This window comes from Choloepus didactylus, chromosome 2 (assembly GCF_015220235.1).
Source record: "Choloepus didactylus isolate mChoDid1 chromosome 2, mChoDid1.pri, whole genome shotgun sequence".
Taxonomy (NCBI): domain Eukaryota; kingdom Metazoa; phylum Chordata; class Mammalia; order Pilosa; family Megalonychidae; genus Choloepus; species Choloepus didactylus.
The window spans coordinates 233,312,598-233,337,345 of NC_051308.1; the positions used below are offsets into that span (position 1 = coordinate 233,312,598).

Below are 24,748 nucleotides of genomic sequence, written 5' to 3' on the forward strand. Positions count from 1 at the left end.
TCCATCACCCTCGGTGCTGGTCTCTGGAACCCAGCTGCCCCATGTCCAGAGAGAAGGGGTGTTCCCGCTGCTTCGGGCAGGCTCCAGAGACCACCTAATCAGCCCGTCTGTCCACATTGCCACCACCTTGGTGGCACCTTGGCATGGCCCTTGAAGAAAGGGAGTGTGCTCTCCTTCCAATCCCAGACCCCTCCCCAAAGCCTGTGGCCCTCTTGGCCAGAGCAGCCCCTTCTCCAGCCTTCCCTGCAATGCTCTCTATGGCTCCCCGTGACCCCGTCTGGGAAAGTCCTTCCTCTTAGCATTAGAACCATCTAGGCATTTTCGGAGGAATCATGAACAGCTTGCCACTTTGACTTAGTGACCCTGTGGGCCCGCCATGGCCATCGGTTCCTGCCTGGTGAGGAAAGAGCCCAGTGTCCTGCTCTGATGCCCAAACCACTGAGCATACTGCATGACCGCCTCTGCTGTGTAGGGTTGTTGTTTTCTCACTTTTTCAGTGTCAATCACCATGTACCCCAACCAATCCAATACATCCCCATAGTTCAACTGGTTTGTCAGCCCCCATTTACAGAGTCGATTATGTGCCAGGCACTGAATAATACAACACTTGTGAGATTGTACTGTTAGGTCCATCTTAAACATAAGGCACTGAGGCTCCGGGAATTACAATGACCTGTCCACTGTCACCCAGCTTATGAAATGGCAGAGCCAGTCTTCTAACTAGGTCTGTTGACTCTAGGTCTGTTGGCCAACCTGACTTGGCTGTGGGCTGAGAAACCAGTCACCACGCATGCTTTGACCAATGCCTGGCTTTTGTGCCAGTTGGCACTGCGCTAAGATTTTCTCAGCATCCTTCTGGACCAGACAACTGAAGCTGTCCTACCAGCCATGTCCCTCAATAAGTGACTGCAGATCCCTAAGATTAGGGCACAGAGTTAGAGTCAGAGGGACCTGCCTGGTTGCCTGACTGCTGTGCCTCAGTTTCCCCATCTTTACAAAGGGTATAAGCATTTTATTCTTATGAGGCTGTCATTAGGGTCAAATGAGAACATGGCAATAAAGAGCTTAGCACGTCTGGCACATAGTAGGGATGCCCTAAAGTGAGCATGTTCTTGGGGTTGAACGCTAATTAGCTTATCTTTTCGCCAAACCAGCAGGAACCTTTGGCTTGGTCTCAGAATAGAGAGTGGAGTGAGTCAAGGGGACCCCTCCTCTGCTTTTGCTCTCTAGTTCCACCCAGCCATGGTGCAAAGGTCACTGGGCAGCTGGGAGGGTGGGTGGATGGAGGGGTGCAAAGAATGGGGGAAATAAGGAATGACCTCTCACTCACCCCCCATCCCGCCATCCCCACAGCCTTCCGCAGCTACTTTGAGATCTTCAATGGCCCCGGCGAGGTGGACGCACAGAGCCTGGAGAACACCCTGCTTCTGGTGGGCATCAACCTGACCCCAGCCCAGATGGACGACGCCCTGATGAGTGCTGATATCAACGGTGAGTGGGGGTGGGGGCCTCACGGACTTCAGACCCCCGCACTTAGAAGGCTCTCAATCTTGGTTTAATGCTGATGACCAAGACCTGGCTCCTGTCCCCAAGGGGTGGGTGATTTTGGAGGTCCCTTCTTTTCAGGCCCTTGTGCATGCTTCATTGGACATCCTCGTGACTCGGTCACTCATTTTGCCAGCTTTGTGACTTTGGACAATTCACTGAGGTTAACTAAGCTTCAGTTTCCTCATCTGTAAAATGGAGCTGATAGCAGGACCTATCTCACCAGGCTACTGTGAAGACTGAGGGAGATAATCCAGGCAAAGCATGGGGCACAATCCCTGGGGCACAGACTGTACCCAGGGAACATTAGCTGCCAGTACTATTCATCCACAAGATACTAAATGCCTTCTGTGTTACCCTCCCTGTGCTGGGCACAGAGGATAAAGTGATGTGTACGAGTTACCTAGACAGTTACTGCTGTGGGGCAAAGGTCAACACAGAAATAAGGGGCACCCATGCAAGCTGCATTTATAGTGGCTTGGAGGAGGGAGTCCAAAAGGAAGGCTTCCTGGTGGAGGTGCTGCCTGAGCCGAGTTGTGAAAGATTAAGCAGGAATTAGGCAGGGAGAGAAGAAGAAAAAGGGATATTCCCAGTGAGAGAAATAACCTGTGCTCAGTGAAGAGAGTGCAGGGGAAGGGAAACCACACCTGGTTTGTTGTGGTTAGATGCGGGGAAGTCACCTATCCCTTGAGGACAGGGGCGAGGTCTTGGCTCCCGGCCCAGGACAGCAGGACAGTGTGGGCCTGGGTTCCTGACCTCTAGGGATTGCGACTCTGCTCCTTCCATCACTGCACACATGGGAATCCTCACCCACTGGCTTGGGATCGGCCCCAGCCCTGCCTCTATGTGACCCCGAGAAAGTGCCTTCCTCCCTCTGAACCTCAGGTCTCTTCTGTGACAGGGAGATAAGAGTATTAAGGTCTGCACAGGGTTGAAGGATTAGAGACAGTTCATTCATTCGTCAAGTCATTCAGAGAATGTCTACTAAGGACTGACCTGTCTTAAGCCCAGTGCAGAAATAAGCAGACCCAGTCCCTGCCTCCTAGAATCTCTGATGAATTCCAGATCTTCCAAGTGTGTGGTTGAAATACAGGGGTCTTACACGACTTTTACCAGGGCAGCTGACCTGGACAGGTCTGACTTCTCTGGGAAAAGGACAGTCAAGTTGAAGTGGAAGCATGGGTAGGATGTTTACTAAGTGAAGGAGCCAGAGTGTGGGGAAAAGAATTCTAGGAAGAGGAGGCAGCACATGCAAAGGCCCTGAAGTGGGAAAACTTGGCCACTGGTAGGAAAGCAGGTTAGTTGGGGGTGGGGTGGGGTTTGGCCCAGGTGAGTATGGAAACAGGTAATAGGTGAGGCTGAAGATACAGGTAACAGGTGGAGCCTGAGGGGCCCTTAAGGCCAAGGTGGGAATCTGGTGGGTACCTCTTCTCACGCAATGACGAGCTCAGGGTAAGAATAGTCGCTGGCATTTAGTGAGCGTGTATTACATGCAAGACCCTGCTCTAAGCACCTTGCCTGATTTTATCCCCCATGGGACTAGTGTTATGATTATCCTCATCCCACAGATGGGAGAATTAAAGCTCAGAGGGGTTGAGATTTTCCCAAGTCATGCAGCTGGTAAAGGATGGACCTGGGCTATGACCCCAGGCCGGCAGCCTCCAGGACCCAACTGCCAGTAGTCTTTAACCCAGAAGGTGTTAATTTTTCTCCTTCTCCATTGAGTGCACCATGTTTTCTGCATGGAAGCTGTGTTAATTTTATAATCAGACCCAATGATGAATGCTAGTAATGACACCTGGGTTCAAATGCCTGGCCCTGGTCTGGAGGATCCCTGCCCACCCGATTACTCTCTGGCCTCCACAGGAGATGGGCATGTGGACTTCAAGGATTTCTTGGCCGTGATGACAGACAGCAAACGCTTCTTCTGCTCCATGGGTGAGCTGGGCAAGCCCAGGGCAATCAGAGCTGGAGGAGGGGCCAGGCGGCCGGGGCGGGGGGTGGGCACCCAGGGCCACCATATGGTAATGGCAGCCACCATCATGTCCCCAGAACAGAGTGCCCTGACAGACCTGGCTGCCCCCAACCCCCACACTCTGCTCTTTGAGATCCTGTCCCTGCTGGTGGAGATGCTGGCCTTACCTGAGATGGCCTTAGAGGAGATCACCACGTGAGTGTCGCTGGCTGCTGGGTGCGGTGGGTTGCAGGCACAGAGATGGCACCTAGCGTTTCAGCAGCTGAGGGCTTTTGATTGGACTCTTGACTGCCAATGAAAAAAATCCAAATATAATTGGCTTAAGCAAAAAGACAATGTATTGACTCATCACTGTTTAGGGCCTCAGGAATGGCTGGATCCAGGAGACCAAATGATACAATTCAGTCTTTGTTAGTCCATCGCTTATTCTGCCCATGGTAGGAGCCCCATACTCACACCTTCCTAATTTAGCAACCTCAATAGCAAGAAGAATCCTTTTTTGCAGTACCCATATAGCAATCCCAGAAAAGGAATCTAATGGACCCCATGTGGGACTAGAGGACACAAAAGAGAAAAGCTCCCCCACCCTCCCACCACCCACCCCTGTCTTCATGGCAGGGTTGGGGGTGGGTGCATGGGTAGTGAGTGATTCATCTAAGAAAGAGTTGCCCACAGACAAAAACATGAACCTTCCAGGGCTAGAAGCGAAGGACAGAGGTAGAATGGTCAGCCGGTTTCCAAACAGCAATTTCAGACCCTCACGCCTAGAGGACCCCCGGCCTCCATTTCCTTGTCTTTGAAATGAACATATTTTAGGACTCGCTGCCCAATAAATGCTAGCTTTCAACAGAGGTGGTTGTGAGAGTCAAATCAGATCAGAAAGCAAAAAGCTCATTGTTGACGGCTTTGCACAAAAGCTTTTGTAACTGCAGTTGAGGAAACCCTGGGATCTTGTGGAAAGAAGGAAAGATCCAGAGCTCTGAAGCTTTGGCTCTTTTTGCCTTTCTCCTCTCACCAGTTCTGTAGCCTTGGGCAAGTCATTTTCTCTCTGGGCCTCAGTTTCTTCATCTGTAAAATGGATGTGTATATACTCCACTCTTCAGTACAAGTGACAGAAGGACATGAGGGTCATTTAGATTCAAACCTGCAGGAACCGGGGTCTCAGGGCCTGGTATGGGTCTCTCAGTGCACTAGAGCTTTCTCTCCAGGCTTCACACAGAGGTACGTCTGTCCCGGCTGCTCATAGGTCCATCTGTCCCTATGGCAGAGCAGGACTTCTCCGCATGCATATATAACTCAGGCTGCTCCAGCAATACCAACTTAGCAACTTTGGGGTCAAAGACAAGAGATCTTTTTTTTTACCTCCCAGCATCTGTACATCACTTTATATAATGTGGAATATAAATGTATAATTTCAAAAGCAATAAAACAAATACCCATGTGCACATTACCCAGTTTAGAAATAGATAATTTCCAGTGACCTTGAAGCTCCTATATGTTCCACCCCATTCACATACCACTTTCTCCCCAAATGAGAACTAACCATTATTCCCTTGATTTTGGTTTTTAATCTCACTGCTTATATTCTTCTTATTTTTAAAATGCAGTTTTATTGAGATGTATACACACACCATACAAACCATCTGAAGTATACAATCACTGGCTCACAGGATCATCACATAGTTGTGTATTCATCCCCATTCCTCTTATTTTTAAAATGAAAATTTCAAACATTCAGCAAAGTAAAAAGAATTTTACACTGAATACTTATATACCTACCATCTAGATTCTACCATTAATGTTTTACTATGTTTGTTTTACCATATATCTATCCATTCCTTTATCTGTCCATATTATTTTTTATTCATTTCAAGGTTAATTGTGGTCATCCCTCTCTAAATTCTTCAGCATACATATTATCAACTAGAGATCAGTATGATCAATAATTATTTGGAGCTTTTAAATCATCTATTCTTTTAGTGTTTTTTGTTGTCATTTTCATTTTATTTAGGTCACCAGAAAAACCATGCAGATTTTTATTGTCTTTTGAGTTATAATTTACATTCAGTGAAATATACAAGTCTTAAGTGTACCATATGTGAGTCCCAACAAACACATACACCTGGGGCAGCCTTAACCCCTATCAAGTTACACAGAACTTGATCATCACCCAGAGAATGCCCCTCACGCCCTTCCCCATTCAACCTGAACCCAGCCCTCCAGAGGCCCTAGTCTTCTAATTTTTTTTCCTTCAACAGATTAGTTTTGCCTGTTTTACTACTTCATATAAATGGAAATAGACTGTATGTAATCTCTTGTGTCTCTAGCGTCTTTCATCAGTATGACGTTTTTGAGATCCATTCAGTTGTCAAGTATACAAGTAGTTCATTCCTTTTCATTGCTGAGTAGTATTCCATTGTGTGAATATCCCACAGTTTGTTCATCCATTCTTCAATTGAATGTTTCCAGTTTTGGGTTATAATGAATAAGACCGCTATTAGCATTTTTGTACAAGTCTTTTTGTGGACATGTATTTCTGTTTCTCTTCGGTAAATATTCAGGAGTAGAACTGTTGGCGCCTAGGGTAGGTTTATGTTAAGTTGTAAGGAACTACCAGACCTTTTCCCAAGTGATGGTTCCATTTTACATCCCCACCAACAATATTTGGGGGTTCCAGTTGTTCCATGATACAAATTTGGTACTATTAGTCTTTTTAATTTTGTCTTTCTGGTAGATGTATAGTGGTGCTTTTTGTTTTTTGACTGACATTTGTTTTTATTCCTGGACACTTTCTTGTTTAGCTTTTTCTCTTTATGTTCCCTTATAACCTATGTCTTTTGATTCATGCGTGTTCTTTTGGTAGCTGTAGAACATGCCTCATTTTCACTGCTTTATGTTAATATGCAATATGACTACAAGACATATTTATTCATTCTTCTGTGGTTGGACATTAGGACAGTGTTCAGTTTCCAACTATGGTAGACAATGCTGCTATGTTTATATGATATATAATAATACTAACATATATATGTATATATGTCTCCTGGGACATATCTTAGACAAGAGTTTCTCCAGAGCAGTGCTTTTCAGTTTTTGGCCTCAAGACCAAACTTTTTAAACTCTTAAAAATTGTTGAGGACACCAAAGAGCCTTTATCAATATTTTTCTTGTTGGAAATTGAAAGAGACATTTTTAAAAATACCTATTAATTTATTTAACAATTATATGTTAATATAAATTTGTTTCATGAAAAATATATCTTGCAAAACAAAATTTAGTTAGAAGGATGGCATTGTTTTACAATATTGAGAACTTCTTTGATGTTTGACATAAAAGAAGACAGCTGGATTCTCATGTCTGATTCCATATTCAGTCTGTTGTGATATGTTGTTTTGGTTGAAATACATGAAAATCTGACTTCACGCAATTATGTAATTGGGAAAGGGAGTATTTTAATAGTCTTTCATTTAATATGGATATTCTTTGAGAATACACCAAAACTTGACAAGTGTTGGTCTCTTAAAGCTTGGTTGCAGTGTGGAATCTGAAATGTTTCAGTGAACTTTTTGTACTCTGTTATGTCAAAATCCAGTGGTCCGCCTTGCGCTTTGAATGCATCTTTTCCCAAGAGTGCTTTTGTAACATAATGCACTGATCACTCAGATAATATTGCATATATTCCAAATGTTGATACACTTAGTTAAATGATGTCAAAATGTCCAATTCATTCATATCACCACCAATCTCATCAAAAAGGTCTCTAAGTATTAGAAATGTTGTGTGTGGCTATAGTTCATTGATTTTCACTGCTATAAACTATTCTGTGTTTGAATATCAATATGCTTATGGTAGTGAATTCATGTTTTCCAAAATTGTAATTTTCACTCAAGAGCTCAAATTTTATCATAGTAACACATACTATCAGTTGTTTTCCTTAAAAGTGACAAGCTAATGTCATTAATTTTCGAGAAAATGTTTTCCAAAAACCCAAGTCTGAATAACCTAAAGTTGTCAGTTGTTCTTTCAAGTAAAAAGTGGCTAGTTTAGCTCACAACTCAATTGCACAAGTGTTTTCCTCAAGACAACCCTAGTGCTTTAGTATGTAGCAGAAAGGCTTTAAAGAATATTCAAAGAATATTGAAGAAACATATACTCACGAATGAAGATTTAATAAAATTAATGATATTTACTGTTTCACCAAGAACTTTTTTTTTGTTTTTAACAGCAAGTGCAAGTGCTCTTTCACTGAAGAATACAATGACTCTGAGTATAATTTGGTGCCATTTTACTGATTTGTGCCAAGGCTTAGTTTTACACACCATTACTTTTGTAGTCTCAGTGGAAATGTCAACACAATTAAGAAGGCAAATAAAGTCTTAGAACTCAAAACCTGTTTTTTGTCTTTTGTCTGGCCTCATGAAATTATACCCTAGGCATGGCCTCATGAAACTATTCAACCAAAGAATCAAGAGTCCCCGTGCATATTTCTTTAACTCTTTCTCTGTGTAGCTCCCATCTCTCTAGTATTCTGATATTTATCACAGTGGCCTCCATCTTCCCAAACGTCAATATCTGTCTCTTTATCTTAGTGGGTCTTCCATGCTCTGCTTAAGATACTACTTCCTGACTCAGTTGGGCATGAGGTGGACACTAAATCCCTCAAGTACCTGTCATTTACTCCATCCTTTATAGTGATGCTACAGGATGAAGATTGTGCCAGTTTGAATGCATTGTGTCCCCCCAAACGCCATTATCTTTGATGTAATCTTGTGTGGGCAGACCTATTTTGTTAATTAGATTGTAATTCTTTGAGTGTTTCCATGGAGATGTGCCCCACCCAACTGTGGGTGATGACTCTGATTGGATAATTTCCATGGAGGTGCTGGCCTGCCCGTTGCGTGGGTCTGAATTAAATTACTGGCACACTATGTAAGATCAGACAGAAGGAGCGAGCTTGCCACAGCCAAGAGGGACACTCTGAAGAAAGCACAGGAGCTACAGATGAGAGACAGTCTGAAGATGGCCATTGAAAGCAGACTCTTGCTTTGGAGAAACTAAGAGAGGACAAATACCCCAAGTGCAACTAAGAGTGATATTTTTGAAGAACTGCAGCCTAGAGAGGAACGTCCTGGGAGAAAGCCATTTTGAAACCAGAACTTTGGAGCAGACGCCAGCCACGTGCCTTCCCAGCTAACAGTTTTTCCTGACACCATTGGCCACCCTCCAGTGAAGATACCCGACTGCTGATGTGTTACCTATGGCCTTAAGACTGTAGCTGTGTAACCAAATAAACCCCCTTTTATAAAAGCCAATCCGTCTCTGGTGTTTTGCATTCTGGCAGCATTAGCAAACAGGAACAAAGAGGAATGAACAAAAGTATTGGTGAGACACTCAGTAAAGCTTATGAAGCCTTCTGGCAGGCATGCATTGATACAGATTCTGCAGTAAAAGAACTACAGCAAAAGGAGGAGAGAAATGGTAACACAGATATATGTCGAAGAATAACAGCAGCAGAGAGGAAGCAAGTGAAGTGAGAGGAGCAAAAAGGAATACTTGATGCCCTTCTACAGTCAATTTTTCACCCAACAGCCAGAGTGATCCTTTTCAAAGGGATCATTTAAAAACTGAAAACTATGAGCAGAGAATATGCAAGCAACAGGAACAGAGGTCACTTCAACAAACTATTATTGACAAGCTGAAATCAGTTGCTTCTTGTGAATTCCAGTTGAGATAATAGTTATGGCTATGATCCCCTGCTTGAAGACAGTGAATCAAGGAGGAATAATTTGACTCTTGATCAGCCACATGATAAAGTGAAATCAGGGATACCAAGAAAAAAACAATCAAAGATAAGACAAGAGTTTTCTTCTCCTAGAAAAGAAATTTCATCAAGGAGGCTTGACATTCCTTTATTCCGTGAAAGGAATTATAGAGAAAAGACTTTCTGGGATCTGACATAATTTTGTAGAATATACATGCTAGCAAAAGCACAAAAAGAACACTTAAGCAAACTTAATGTACCAGACACCGCAACTGAAACCCAGCGTTCTGTGCCTGTGTGGTGTACAGATAAAACAGATAAACAAGACGTGCTGTTTAAGTCTCAGGCTGAAGATGATATAAATAGCAGTGCACCGTGCATCACATCTGTCACACCCAGAGGACTGGGCCGAGATGAGGAAGACACCTCTTTTGAATCACTTTCTAAATTCAATGTCAAGTTTCCACCTATGGACAGTGATTCTACTTTCTGACATGGCACTCCAGAGACTCAAAATCCTTGGTCCTGCCACATCTGAGACAGTGTGCTGGGACAAATCTAACGTGAAGCTCAGAGACAACCCAGGAAACCTCGTTAACACAGAAGAAACTGTATTTGAAATTCAGGGAATTAACACCATAGCTTCAGCTATACAAAGTCTTAAGACAACTGACAGAACAAAACCCTCAAATCTTGTAAACAGGACAATGCTGGAAAAAGCCCTGTGTTTGCCACCTGGAGACCATATGCTTTTATATGTAAATATGTATCCACTTCAGGACCCAGCTGATACACCTTATCCCTCCCTCAATTCCCCAGGATTAGCTGTCCCAGGACCACAGCAGCCTGTTTGGAGGCCCTGTCCAATCAAGACAGTGACTTATTGGTATTAAGTGGTACAGACTCAGAACTGCATGTACTTCAAGTATGTGAATTCTGTCAAGCAGTTTTCCCACCATCCATTACATACAGGGGTGATTTCCTTCGGCATCTTAATGCACACTTTAATGGGGAAACTTAAAGACTCATTTCAAAACAGACATATCAAGTTCTGTGGGATGATTTTGGGTTTGTAGTGCTGTAAATACTTTATTGAAAACTTAATTCAAGAACAGTTATAGAAAAATTCAGCGCCACGGCTACTTGAATTTTTCTAAACTTATTTTGGTGCTTTCTTTTATTCTCTTTTAAAAGATCATTCTGTATGAAAATGCACATGTTTACAGTGTTATTACCATAATTCAAAATCATGTATGTGTCTTATGGAGTTATATAATCATAATTCAAGTTTGTTTCAAATGTCTAAGCTTATTGCTTGGATTTCTAGTTAGATCTGTTGGATTTGGTCATGTGAAATGTGTATAGGTTTTTTTTCTTTCATTTTCATTTAAAAATTTAGATTATCTATGCCGTCATGGTGTTCTTTTTGCATAGACTTTTTTTTTTTTGAAATAAATTCAAAGTTATAGGAACAGTTGCAAAAACAATACTAACCCCATACACAGAATTCCATCATACCCTGACCCCCTCCCCCGATAGCTCAATCCACCAACTTTAACATGCTGTCACATCGCTATTTCTTTCCCTCCCTCCCTATCTATCATCCCATCTATTTTTGCATAGACTTTTAACAGAGAATAGCACATAACGTAAGACATCTAAGTAAATGCCAAACCTGAGACATTTGTTGGCCAATGAAAAAATCACTGGTAGAATTATTTAAACACTTTAGATTTTTTTAATATACATGGTTTTAATTTTTTTATGTATATATCTTCATGATGAAATGAAATAAATATTTAAAAGAAAAAAAAAAAAAAAAGACAGCACTTCCTACATTGCAGTCTAAAGGAAACTGCAGCCAAAAAACTAGGGAGGACATAGGCTCACCTCCTTCGTTTCCCTTCTCTCAGGGATCATAGTCTTGTGCTGCTTGTTGTCCAGTATCTGAAAACAGTTGTTTCATATATTTTGTCCATGTATTTAGTTATTTATGGAAGGGGAACAAGTTTGGTACCAGTATCACTTACCCCACCATAGCCAGAAACAATTCCGTTCATTTGTCTTCATTTTTCTTTTCTTTTCTTGTTTTCAAATTGAATGATTTTTATTGATTTGTCTTGGAGTTTAGTGATTCCTTTTTCTACTATCTTCAATCTGCTATTAAGCCCATTTGGTGAGTTTCTAAACTTCAGGTATTGTACTTTTTGTTCTTGACTATCCACTTGTTTCATGTTTATAACTTCTGCCCTCTGTTCACTCAAGTCCATATTTTCCTTCAATTTTTGAACATTTTTTAACTTATTTTGAACTAATTTCAAACTTATAAAATAGTTGCAAAAACAATACAAACCCCATACAGAGAATTCCAACCTAGATATCCAAATCCACCAATTCCAGATTTTGCCACCTTTGCCATACCATTCCATCTATCCACACATCCATCCACACATCCATCCATCCATCCATCCATTTTCAGAACATTTGAGAGAAGGTTGCACAGGTCATAATCCTTGAACACGTAAGAGTTCCATGAACATTCCCTGCAAACAAGGACATTCACCCATACACTAACCTTAAGTGCAGTCACCAAGTTCAAGAAATTCAATGTTGATATAAAGCTTACATTCTATATTCCATTGTTTATGTCCCAATAATGTTCTTTTTATGCATTTTTTATTGTGAACTTTAACATAGATACATAACAGTGATACCTTTCAAAGTATGATTTAACAATTAATTGAGGGCAAATTTCTAAGAATGTTATGGGTTACAGTTCCACAATTTCAGTTATTTCCATTATTGTAAAATATAACATATATACAGAAAGGTGATAACTTTCAGAGTAGAGCTCAACAAGCTGTTACATATGTAATTTCCAAAAATGTTATGGGTTACAGTTCCACAGTTCAACGATTAGCTATGGAGTAAGTTTCAAAGAATGTTATAGGTTATAGTTCCACCATTTCAGTTGTTTACTTCTAGCTCTTCTAATACCCTAACATCTTATATATATATGTAAAGTTTCAGTATTTGTAATCCTTTGTAACATCCTATCTTGTCTGTTGCTACCCCTTCCTCTCATTTAATCACTTTCTCAATTTTCAGGGTTGTTTAGGCAGTGAGCACCCTAACTTGTTCATAATGAAAAAGGGTGTCAACATAGGAAGGGGCTGCATCTGATTGTTGTTCTTAACGAGGTGGTTGCCTCTGTATCTTAGGACTTGTCTGGTATAGGAATACTCTGGAGGATTTAAGTTTCTGAGAATAAAACTTAGTGAGTGAAACTTACAGAATCTCAGATAGGGACCTAGGCATTTTGGGACTACTGTTGGTAAGGGCATGGCATACTGAGGCCATTTGGGATATCTAGCTGGAGCTTGCATAAGAGAAACCTCCAGGATACCTCTCAACTCTATTTGAGATCTCTTAGCCACTGTAACCTTATTTCATTACTTTTCTTTTCCCCCTTTTGGTCAAGTAGGCATTTTCAATCCCTTGCTGCCAGGGCCAGGCTCATTCCTGGGAGTTGTGTCCCACGTTGTCAGGGAGATTCATTCTACTGGGAGTCTTGTCCCATGTGGGAGTGGTGGGGAAGTTAATGAATTTATTTGCCAAGTTGGACTTACAGAGAGAAAGGCCACATCTGAGCAACAAAAGGGGTTCTCTGGATATGCCTCAGGCATAATTATAGGAAGGCTTATCCTCCCATTTACAGCCTGAAGTCTGACAAGAGCAAGCCTCAAGTCAAGGGCCTGATTTATTAAGTACGGGGATCCTAATTTCACATAATATATATTCTGTCCCAAGATAAACAGTTTCTTTCATTATCTTCACTTAGTTGTATAATCATCATCACTCTCAATTTTAAGCAATTATCATAACATGAAACATCTCAGAGCTCTTAACAGCTGCTAATTATTCATCCCTAGTATTAGTGTAGTGCTGATAAGATATTCCTATTATATATAGTCTATAATATGTAATGTGCAGCTTTTCCATATACCACTCCGTTGTTAACTTTTTGTACCAGTGTCATACCTTATAACACTTATTTATGTTTGTAGTGCTATTCTATGGGATACATGCCTTAAACAACCACTTTCAAACATGTTTGCCTTCAATGTGGCACTGATACTTACAATCCTGTTAATGAACCATCATCGCCCCATCCATTCCCATACCATTAAGTTTACACTCATTATCATGTCTGTACATATTAGACTATCATTTCCCCTTCACTAGCTTCCATCTCTAGGTCCCCTATATTGTACGTTATAAGACACTTATTTTACATTGTTCATGGAGTTCACATTAGTGGTAATATACAATATCTCTCCTTTTGTGTCTAGGTTATTTCACTCAGCATTATGTCTTCAAGGTTCATCCATGTTGTCATGTGTTTCAAGACCTTGTTCCTTCTTACTGCTGCATGGTATTCCATCTTATGACTATAACACATTTTGTTTATTCACTTGTCTGTTGAAAGATACTTAGATTTTTTCCATCTCTTGGCAATTGTGAACAATACTGCTATGAACATTGGTGTGCAAACGTCTGTTCGAGTCCCTGCTTTCAGATTTTCTGAGTATATACTGAGAAGTGAAATTGCCAGATCGTAGGGTAACTCGATATCTAGTTTTCTGAGGAACCACCACACTGTCTTCCACAGCAGTTGTACCATTATGCAGTCCCACCAGCAATGATTAAGAGTTCCAATTTCTCCACATCCTCTCCAGGATTTGTAGTTTCCTGTTTATTTAATGGCAGCCATTCTTTTTTATTCAATTTTATTGAGATATATTCACATACCATACAATCATCCAAAACGTACAATCAGTTGTTCACAGTATCATTATATAGTTGTGCATTCATCACCCCAATATACTTTTTTTTTACCCCAATATACTTTTTGAACATTTTCCTTGTACCAGAAAAAAGTAAAAATCAGAATAAAAAATAAAAGTAAAAAAGAACACCCAAATCATCCACTCCCCACTCAATTTGTCATTTAGTTTTTGTCCCCATTTTTCTATTCATCTATCCATACAGTGGATAAAGGGAATGCAATCCACAAGGCTTTCACAATCACACTGTCACCTCTTGTAAGCTACATTGTTATACAATCGTCTTCAAGAGTCAAGGCTACTGCGATGCAGTTTGGTAGTTTCAGGTATTTACTTCTAGCTATTCCACTGTATTAAAACCTAAAAAGTGTTATCTATATAGTGTGTAAGAATGTCCACCAGAGTGACCTCTCAACTCTATTTGAAATCTCTCGGCCAGTGAAACTTTATTTTGTTTCATTTCGCATCTCCCTTTTGGTCAAGAAGATGTTCTCAGTCCCACAATGCCAGGTCCAGATTCATCCCTGGGAGTCATAACCTGTTTTGCCAGGGAGATTTACACACCTGGGAGTCAGGTCCCACATGGGGGGAGGGCAGTGAGTTCACCTGCCCAGTTGGCTTAGTTAGAGAGAGAGAGGGCCACATCTGAGCAACAATGAGGTACTCAGGGGGAGACTCTTAGGCACAATTATAAGCAGGTTTAGCCTCTCCTTTGCAGTGATGAGCTTCATAAGGGCAAGTCCCAAGCTAGAGGGCTCGGCATACCAAACCGCCAGTCCTCAATGTTTGTGAGAATATTAGCAACAACCCAGGTGAGGAAGCCCTACACCTCTGCATTTTCCCCCAGCTCCTCAGGAGGGTCCTGCACATATATTTTTATTCTCTGCCCAAGTTACTTTGGGATGTGTTGCTATTTCACACTAACCTACAGAAACCTACCAGGTCTCACTTCCTACTAAAAGTTCCATGTAATTACAGTATTTGAACAACTGTATGAGTTAAATTGTTTAGGACATATAGATTCTGCACCAACTAAACATCTCTTCCCTTGGTCTCACATGGAATTTGAAGTTTTAATACACAGTCAGTGTCGTCCTTTACTCTTTGGCCTGATTTGCCTTAGTCCTAACTACATCTGCTTCATTCATATCTCTAATTGAAGTCTGGACTCTTTTTCAGCTTTTTTAACAGTTGCTGTATGCGCTAATACTGACATTCATATCTGCTGAGTTCTAGCTCTGAGTTTCAGATGTCACACAGATACCCAAAGTTCCAGGGATCAATCAGGTTATATGCACAGGGATCAGCATCTCAGAATTTGGAGATAGCCATTACAATTCAGGAATAAATGTGATTGCTATAAGAGCTTACAATCTAGGGACTGTTACAGTAAGCGTTCCCCTGATAAACTGTGCTCTAAGATTCAATTCTGAGTTTACACATTGTAGTTAGTCCATATTGGTGAGGCAGTGGCGTTTGCCTTTGTTTTTGGTGTTGTTCACTCAAAATGCTGTCTACAGGATCCACTCACCTCCTTGTGTATCTCAAGCTTCCCTCCTTCTCTCAGTTGTTCAATATTCCATTGTATGCACACACAACAGTTCACCATTCTTTTCCTCAGTCGATGTATCCTTAGGCCACCTCCACTCATACAAATCATGCGTACTGTCTCCATAGACACCAGTGTGCAAATGACCATTCATGTCCCTGCTCTCAGATCCTCCAAGTATATGGCCCCTAATGAGGTTGCAGGACTTTATGGCATCCACGTACTTAGCTTTTTGTGGAACCACCCCACTGTTAATGGCAGCCATTCTTATTGGTGTTAGATGGTATCTCATTGTGGTCTTGATTTGCATCTCCCTAATAGCTAGTGAAGATGAACATTTTTTCATGTGCCTTTCAGCCATTTGCATTTTCTCTTCGATGAAATGTCTTTTCATATCTTTTGCCCATTTTATAATTAGGCTGTTTGTATTATTGTCATTTAGTTGTAGGATTTCTTTATATATATAAGATATCAGATACATGGTTTCCAAATATTTTCTCCCATTGCACTGGCTGCCTCTTCACCTTTTTGACAAATTCCTTTGAGGTATAGAAGCTTTGATTTTGAAGAGTTGCTATTTATCTATTTTTTCTTTAGTTGCTGTGCTTTGGGTGTAAGGTCTAAAAAGCTACCTCCAAATGCTAGGTCTTGAAGATGTTTCCCTACATTATCTTCTAGAAGTTTTATGGTACTGACTCTTATATTGAGGTCTTTGATCCACTTTGGGTTAATTTTTGTGTAGGGTGTGAGGTAGGGGTTCTTTTTCATTCTTTTGGATATAGATATCCAGTTCTCCCAGCCCCATTTGTTGAAGAGACTGTTCTGTCCCAGTTCAGTGGATTTTGAGGGACTTATCAAAAGTCAGTGAACTGTAGATCCGGACATCTATTTCCAAACAGTCAATTCTATTCCATTGATCAATATGTCTATCTTTGTGCCATTACCATACTGTTTTGACTACCATGGTTTTATATTAGGCTTTAAAGTCAGGAAGTATAAGTACTCCCACTTCATTTTTCTTTTTTAGAATGTTTTTAGCAATTTGGGGCCCCTTTCCTTTCCAAATAAATTTGATAACTAGCTTTTTCTTTTCCAAGTCTGCAAAGTAGGTTGTTGAAATTTTGATTGGCATTGCGTTGAATCTGTAGATCAGTTTGGGTGGAATTGATATCTTAATGATGTTCAGCCTTCCTGTCCATGTACATGGAATATCTTTCCGTTTTTTTAGGGCCCCTTTTATTTCTTTTAGTAAACTTATGTAATTTTCTATGTCAAGGTCTTTTACATCCTTGGTTTAGTTTATTCCTTGGTTTAGTTATTACTTGATTTTTTTTTAGCTGCTATTGTGAATGAATTTTTTTTCCGGAGTTTCTCTTCAGTTAGGTCATTTCTAGTGTATAGGATCATTACTAACTTTTGCACATTAATCTTGTATCCCACCACTTTGCTGAATTTGTTTATTAGCTCAAGTAGCTGTGTCATTGATTTCTCATGATTTTCCAAATATACTATCATATCATCTGCAAATAATGACAGTTTTACTTCTTCCTTTCCAATCTGGATGCCTTCTTTTCTTTGTGTTGCCAGATAGCTCTGGCTAGAACTTTTAGCACAAAGTTGAATAATAGTGGTGATGGCGGCATCCTTGTCTCGTTCCCAATCTTTGGGGGAAGGCTTCTTTCACCATTGAGTACTATGCTGGCTGTGGGTTTTTCATATATGCCCTGTGCCAGTTTGAATGCATTATGTCCCCCGAAATGCCATTATTACATTTGGGATGTAGTGCTCTATATATGTCTGTTAAGTTAATTCATTTATCACATTGTTTATGTTCTCAATTTTCTTATTGGTCCTCTGTTTCATTGTTCTAACTATAGAAGAGAGTTGTGTATTGAAGTCTCCCACTATCATTATAGAAACATCTATTGCTTTCTTCACATTTGCCAATGTTTGCCTCATGTACTTTGGAGCACCTTGATTTGGTGCATAAATATTTATGATTGTTATTTCTTCTTGGTGAATTGTCTCTTTTATTAATATATAGTATCCTTCTTTGTCTCTTATGTCATATTTGCATTTAAAGCATATTTTATCTGATATTAGTATTCCTATCCCTGCTTTCTTTTGGCTGCAGCTTGCATGGAATATTTTTTTCCATCCTTTCACTTTCAATCTCTTTGTGTTGCTAGATCTAAGATAAGTCTCTTGTAAACAGCATATTGATGGTTTAAACTTTTTAATCCATCCTGCCAATCTATATCTTTTAATTGGGCAGTTTAATCCATTCACACTCACATATTATTACTGTGAAGTCAATTCTTGAAGCAGCCATCATATCCTTCGGTTTTTAGTTGTCAGATATACTTTTTCCCTCTCTCTCTTTGTTCCCTTTAAGTTTTGCTTACTAATACTCTTCAGTTCTATGCCCTTCTCCAAGTCTCTCTCTCCTTTCATTTTTTTCAGCTGGTAGAGCTCCCTTTAGTATTTCTTGCAGGGCAGGTCTCTTGTTAACAAATTCTCTCAGCATTTGTTTGTGAGAATTTTAAACTCTCAATTTTGAAGGAAAGCTTTGCTGGGTAAAGAATTCTTGGCTGGCAATTTTTTCTCTTAAAGAATTTTAAATATGTCATACTCCTGCACTCTCACCTCCATGGTGTCCGCTGAGTAGTCAGTACTTAGTCTTATGATGTTTCCCTTGTATGTGGTGAATTGCTTCTCTCTTGCTGCTTTCAGAAATTTCTCCTTCTCTTTAGCATTTGACAAGCTGATCAGAATATGTCTCAGAGTGGGTTTATTTGGATTTATTCCATTTGGAGTTCACTGGGCATCTTTTATTTGCATATTTCTGTCATTTAGAAGGGTTGGGAAGTGTCCCCCAACAATTTCTTCGAATACTCTTCCTGCCCTTTACTCTTCTCTTCCCCTTGTGGAACACCAGTGCTGCTTATATTTGTGCGCTTCATGTTGTTGATCATTTTCCTGAAATTCATTTCAAATTTTTCAATTTTTTTCACCATTTGTTCTTTTGAGTTTTCACATTCCATCGCTGTGTCTTCTAGTTTGCTTATTCTTTCCTCAGTCTCTTCAAATCTGCTGTTGTTTGACTATATATTTTTAAATTTGATCAACCATATCTTTTGTTTCTGTAAGAGCTGCTATGTTTTTATTTACTCTTTGAAATTCCTCTTTATGCTCTTCTAGGGACTTCTTGATGTCCTGTATGCCCTTAGCCATCTCAGTGAAGTTGTTTTGGAGATTTGTGTGTATTTCTTTGAATAAGTACTCCAAGTTCTGAGTCTCCTCCAGCTTTTTAATTTGGTCATTTGGGTTGTCCATATCTTCTGGTTTCTTCATATGCTTTGTGATTTTCTGTTGTTGTTGGCCTCCTGGCATTTGCTTATCTTGATAAGGTTATTTTAGCATATGCAAGCTTATTTTAACATTTATCTATAATTTGGCAGAGCTACAACTTGGTGGCATGCACATTCCCTGTCCTACCAGCAGATGGCACTCTTGAGCCACCTCTTACCCTCAAGCCAGCTCTTCCCCAACTTAGTCTATGCAATGAGTGGGGTCCAAACCAGGTGAAAATCCAATCAGCACGCCAGTTTTCCATGTGCACTGGGGACTGCCAGCCCTGTGGCAGGGGAGCAGGTACTGCATAATTCAGCAGGGATTCCCAGGGCTGCAAGTAGACTACTCTGGGACTGTGGAGCTGCGCATCTCACCTTCCAGCTCAAAGGCATCACAGTGCCTGTCTGCCGTGTGCCCATGTGTCCCTGGGGTTGGGGAGGAGCTCCTGGTATTTTCATGTGGCACCCTTGCCTCTCAGCTGTGCATGCTGTGGGCTTCCATGGAGGAACAGCGGATGCAGTCACAAGTCTGTCAAATCCCAAGTTCTCTCAAGGGAGCTCTCGGCCATAGGGCTATGAAGGGTTATCTGTCCAGCCAACTGCTGAGAAGTGTGCAAAGTGTGGAAAGCTGCTTTCTTCTGCACTTGTCGGCCAGCTCCAACCGCCAATCCCTGGCATGAAAGCTCTCAGCTGTGGGGCTGCAAAGGGTTATCGCCCCAGCCAACTGCTGAGAAGGGCGCACAGGGTGTAGAACCCATCCCCAATGGTGTTCCGGGCTGAACACTCACCCATCCTAAATGCAGTCTCTTTGCCTCTCCAGCTACATCCTCACCATGTGGTGTAAAAGTCCCTGCCCAGCCAGTGGCACTCTGGAACTGCTGTTCTGGAGTGCTTTCTGTCCTTTATCTGGTGTTTTTCATGGAGGAGAATTTTGCTCTGCTTCTCCTAATCCACCGTCTTCCTGGAAGTCAATAATAATGTCCCTTTGACCTTTTCTCTTCCATACTTAGATCCCATGCAGTATCATGTATTGTATTTAATTGTCATTATCTCTTTAGTTTCTCTTTTTTATTTTTTAATTGTAGAAACATATATACAACATAAATCTTCCCATCACAACCCCTCCCAAGCATAACATCCAATGGGATTAATCACATTCACAATGTTGTAGTACCCTCCGCACCATCAATTACTAGAACCTTACCTTTACTCTAAATGGAAATTCTACATTCATTTATTCCCATTATAAGTATTTTTCCCTTTTTCAGCAGTTTTATTGAGATATGTTCATATACCATGCAATCATCCACAGTGTACAATCAGTTGTTCGCAGTACCATCATATAGTTGTGCATTCCTCACCACAATCAATTTTAGAACATTTTAATTACTCAAAAAAACCCAAAGCTCCAAAACTAAACACATCCCATACCCCTTATTCCACCCCCCCCATTATTGACCCTTAGCATTGGTGTGGTACATTTGTTACTGTTGATGAGAAAATATCAAAACATTACTGTTAACTATAGTCCAGAGTTTGCAGTAGGTACATTTTTTCCCATACACTACTCTATTATTAACTCCTTATAATAGTGTGCCAGTTTGAATGTATTGTGTCCCCCAAATGCCATCATCTTTGTGGTCTTGTGTGGGGCAGACGTTTTGGTGATGGTTGGATTTGCTTGGAATGTGCCCCACCCAGCTGTGGGCAATGATTCTGATGAGATGTTCCCATGGAGGCGTGGCCCCACCCATTTAGGGTGGGCCTTTATCAGTGGAGCTATATAAATGAGCTGACTCAGGGGGAGGAAAAGGAGTGCAGCTGGGAGTGATGTTTTGAAGAGAAGCAAGCTTGCTAGAGAGGAACGTCCTGGGAGAAAGCCGTTTTGAGGCCGGAGCTTTGGAGCAGATGCCAGCTGCCTTCCTAGCTAACAGAGGTTTTCCGGAGGCCATTGGCCATCCTCCGGTGAGGGTACCCGATTGCTGATGTGTTGCCTTGGACGCTTTGTGGCCTTAAGACTGTAACTGTGTAGCGAAATAAATCCCCGTTTTATAAAAGCCAATCCATCTCTGGTGTTTTGCATTCTGCAGCATTAGCAAACTAGGACAGATTTTGGTACCAGAGAAGTGGGGTGCTTTTGCTGCTGAGTTTGCAAATACCAAACATGTTGGAACGGCTTTTTAAATGGATAAGGGGGAATTTCTGGAAGAGTTGTGAGGAGCTTGACAGAAAAGGCCAAAACTGCTTTAAAGAGACTGTTTGTGGAAATATGGACTCTAAAGATACTTCTGATGAGGACTTGAACAGAAATGATGAATGTGTTGTAAACTGGAAGAAAGGCGATCCTTGTTTTAAAGTGGCAGAGAATTTGGCAAAATTGAGTCCTGGTGTCAGATGGAAGGAAGAATCTGGAAGCAACAACTTGGAATACTTAGCTGAGGAGATCTCCAGACTACGTGTGGAGGACGTATCCTGGCTTCTCCTTGCAGCTTATAGTAAAATGCGAGCAGAGAGAGAGAAACTTAGAACTGAACTCTTGGGTTCAAAGAAACCAGAAGTTGATGGCTTGGAAAATTACGGGCTTCCAGTGGGTAGAATCCCAGAAGCTACAGCCCAACCTGAGGACAAGCCAAGATTGGATAAGGAGTTAAGCAGAAAGGATTTGTGGAAACTCCTATTGTCTGATGGCTTTGACCCCTGCATGCTTCATGCAAAGCCAACAGAATTTTTGCGAGATCTTTATAGACGGAGCCATTGCCGGTCTGGACTGGAGGAGACAGACAAGGAACAAACTGAAGGAAAAATTTCTTCAAAGACAAAGCCATGGAGGTTGAGGTCTGGAGTCAAGAGGTTTAGGGCTGGGAGAGCAGAGCAGCCCACATGCATGGAAAGGGTGAGTTTGCCCTGGAGGTCGAGGGCGGGCTTTCCGCCTCGATGCTCTGGAAGAGTTTTGCCACCTCAGGTCCCAAAGAGGGTGGAGCACATTTCCAGGGAATTGGGGAGAGCCTGGCTGCCACCACACTGTTCTGAAGGGGTTGAGCGTGTGACCCGGAGATGGAAGGGAATCCGGGAGCTGCCCCGATGTTTGAGGAGGGTGGGGCCGAGAAGGTGGTCTCCCCAATGTGTGGAAATGTTGGAGCACTCACCTAAGTGTTTGGAGAGGAACGGGCTGCAGAAAAGGCCCTTAGGAAGGGTTAGGCTCCAGCTCTCTCAAGCCCCAAGGATGCAACGTTGTTCTGTTAATGACTCTCAGACTTTGAAATCTAATGGAGTTTGTCCTGCAGGTTTTAGGAACTGTTTTGGTCCTGTTAACCCTGTTTTCCTTACTCTTTCTCCTTATGGCAGTGGAAATGTTTATCCTATGAATGTCTCTCCTTTGTATATTGGAAGCATATAACTTGTTCTAAGTTCACAAATCCACAGCTAGAGGGGAATTATGCCTTAGGACTGACCATGCCTAAATTGATTTTGATGGGATTTTGTACTTAACTTTTGTTACTGAAATGATTTAAGTTTTTGTGATATTGTGATGAAATGAATGCATTTTGTATTTGGAAAGATAATGTCATTTTGGGTTCCAGGGGGTGGAATGTGCCAGTTTGAATGTATTGTGTCCCCCAAATGCCATCATCTTTGTGGTCTTGTGTGGGGCAGACGTTTTGGTGATGGTTGGATTTGCTTGGAATGTGCCCCACCCAGCTGTGGGCAATGATTCTGATGAGATGTTCCCATGGAGGCGTGGCCCCACCCATTTAGGGTGGGCCTTTATCAGTGGAGCTATATAAATGAGCTGACTCAGGGGGAGGAAAAGGAGTGCAGCTGGGAGTGATGTTTTGAAGAGAAGCAAGCTTGCTAGAGAGGAACGTCCTGGGAGAAAGCCGTTTTGAGGCCGGAGCTTTGGAGCAGATGCCAGCTGCCTTCCTAGCTAACAGAGGTTTTCCGGAGGCCATTGGCCATCCTCCGGTGAGGGTACCCGATTGCTGATGTGTTGCCTTGGACGCTTTGTGGCCTTAAGACTGTAACTGTGTAGCGAAATAAATCCCCGTTTTATAAAAGCCAATCCATCTCTGGTGTTTTGCATTCTGCAGCATTAGCAAACTAGGACAAATAGTATGACATATTCATTTGTTCTAGTTCATGAAAGAACATTTTTATGTTTGTACTATTAATCACAGTCATCATCCACCACAGGATTCACCGCGGTCCCCTGTTTTATCCTCTAGCTTTCCTTCTAGTGACATACTCTACTCTAAAGCTCCCCTTTCAACCACAATTACCCACCCTCTATCCATTTCCAAACATTTAAATTCAACTTAGTTAAAAATTATGCACACATTAAGCATCCACTTCACATTTCTACCCACATTCTATTTCCTAGTAATCTATTTTCTAGATTTTAACTCTATGAGTTTACTTATTATAATTAGCTTATATTAGTGAGATCATACAATATTTGTCCTTTGGCATCTGACTTATTTCAGTGAACATAATGTCCTCAAGGTTCATCCATGTTGTTGCATGCTTTCCTTCTTACTGATGAATAATATTCCATCATTGGTATATACCACATTTTTTAAATCCATTCATCGGTTGATGGACACTTGCGTTGTTCCCATCTTTTGGCAATTGTGAATAATGTCACTATGAACTTCAGTGTACAAATGTCTATTCATGTCCCTGCTTTCAGATCTTCTGGGTATATTCAAGTAGCAGAATTGCCAAGTCATAGGACAACTCAATAGTTTTCTTAAGAAGTGCCAAACTGTCTTCCACAGTGGCTGCACCATTTTACATTCCCATTAGCAGTGAATAAGTGTTACAATTTCTCCACACCCTCTCCAACGCTTGTAGTTTCATGTTTGCTTAAAAGCGTTCATTCTTATGGCGTTAGATGATATCTCACTGTGGCTTTGATTTGCATTTCTCATTTAGCTAATGAAGAAGAACATCTTTTCTTGTGCTTTTTAGTCATTTGTGTTTCCTCTTTGGAGAAATGTCTTTTGCCCATTTTATAACTGGGTTGTTTGTCTTTCTATTGTTGAGTTGTGGGATTTCTTTATATATATATACCAGATATCAAACCCTTATCAGATACGTGATTACCAAATATTTTCTGTCATTGAGTTGGTTGCCTTTTCACCCTTTTGACAAAGGCCTTTGAAGCACAGAAGTATTCAGTCTTGAGGAATTCCCATTTCTCTATTTTTTCTTTCATTGCTTGTGCTTTGGGTGTAAGGTCTAAGAAGCTACCACTTACCACTAGGTCCTGAAGATGTTTCCCTGTATTTTCTTCTAGGAGTTTTATGGTACTGGCTTTTATATTTAGGTCTTTGATCCACTTTGAGTTGATATTTGTGCAGGGTGTGAGATAGGAGTCCTCTTTCATTCCTTTGGATAAGGATATCTAGTTCTCACAGCACCATGTATTAAAGAGATTATTCTGTCCCAGTTCGGCGGATTTTGGGACCTTGTCAAAAATCAATTGACCATAGGTCCGAGGGTCTATTTCTGAACTCTCAATTCAATTTCATTGATCAATATGTCTATATTTATGTCAGTACCATGCTGTTTTGACCACTGTGGCTTTATAATAAGCTTTAAAATAAGGAATTGTGAGTCCTCCCACTTCATTATTCTTTTTCAGGATGTTTTTGGCAATTCAAGGCTCCTTTCACTTCCAAATAAATTTGATAACTAACTTTTCCAAATCTACAATTA

The 24,748-nt window shown here is 41.2% G+C and overlaps 1 protein-coding gene and 1 pseudogene across 1 annotated transcript in view; both read left to right on the forward strand.

Moving 5' to 3' along the window:
* Window positions 1-24,748, forward strand: part of SPATA21 (spermatogenesis associated 21) — a 55,161-nt gene that overhangs the window by 15,635 nt on the left and 14,778 nt on the right. The window contains 3 exon segments of the mRNA XM_037810437.1: window positions 1,354-1,491; window positions 3,412-3,483; window positions 3,598-3,715. Of these exon segments, the coding sequence (XP_037666365.1) occupies window positions 1,354-1,491; window positions 3,412-3,483; window positions 3,598-3,715 (328 nt within the window).
* On the forward strand, window positions 8,887-10,302 carry LOC119520760 (annotated as a pseudogene).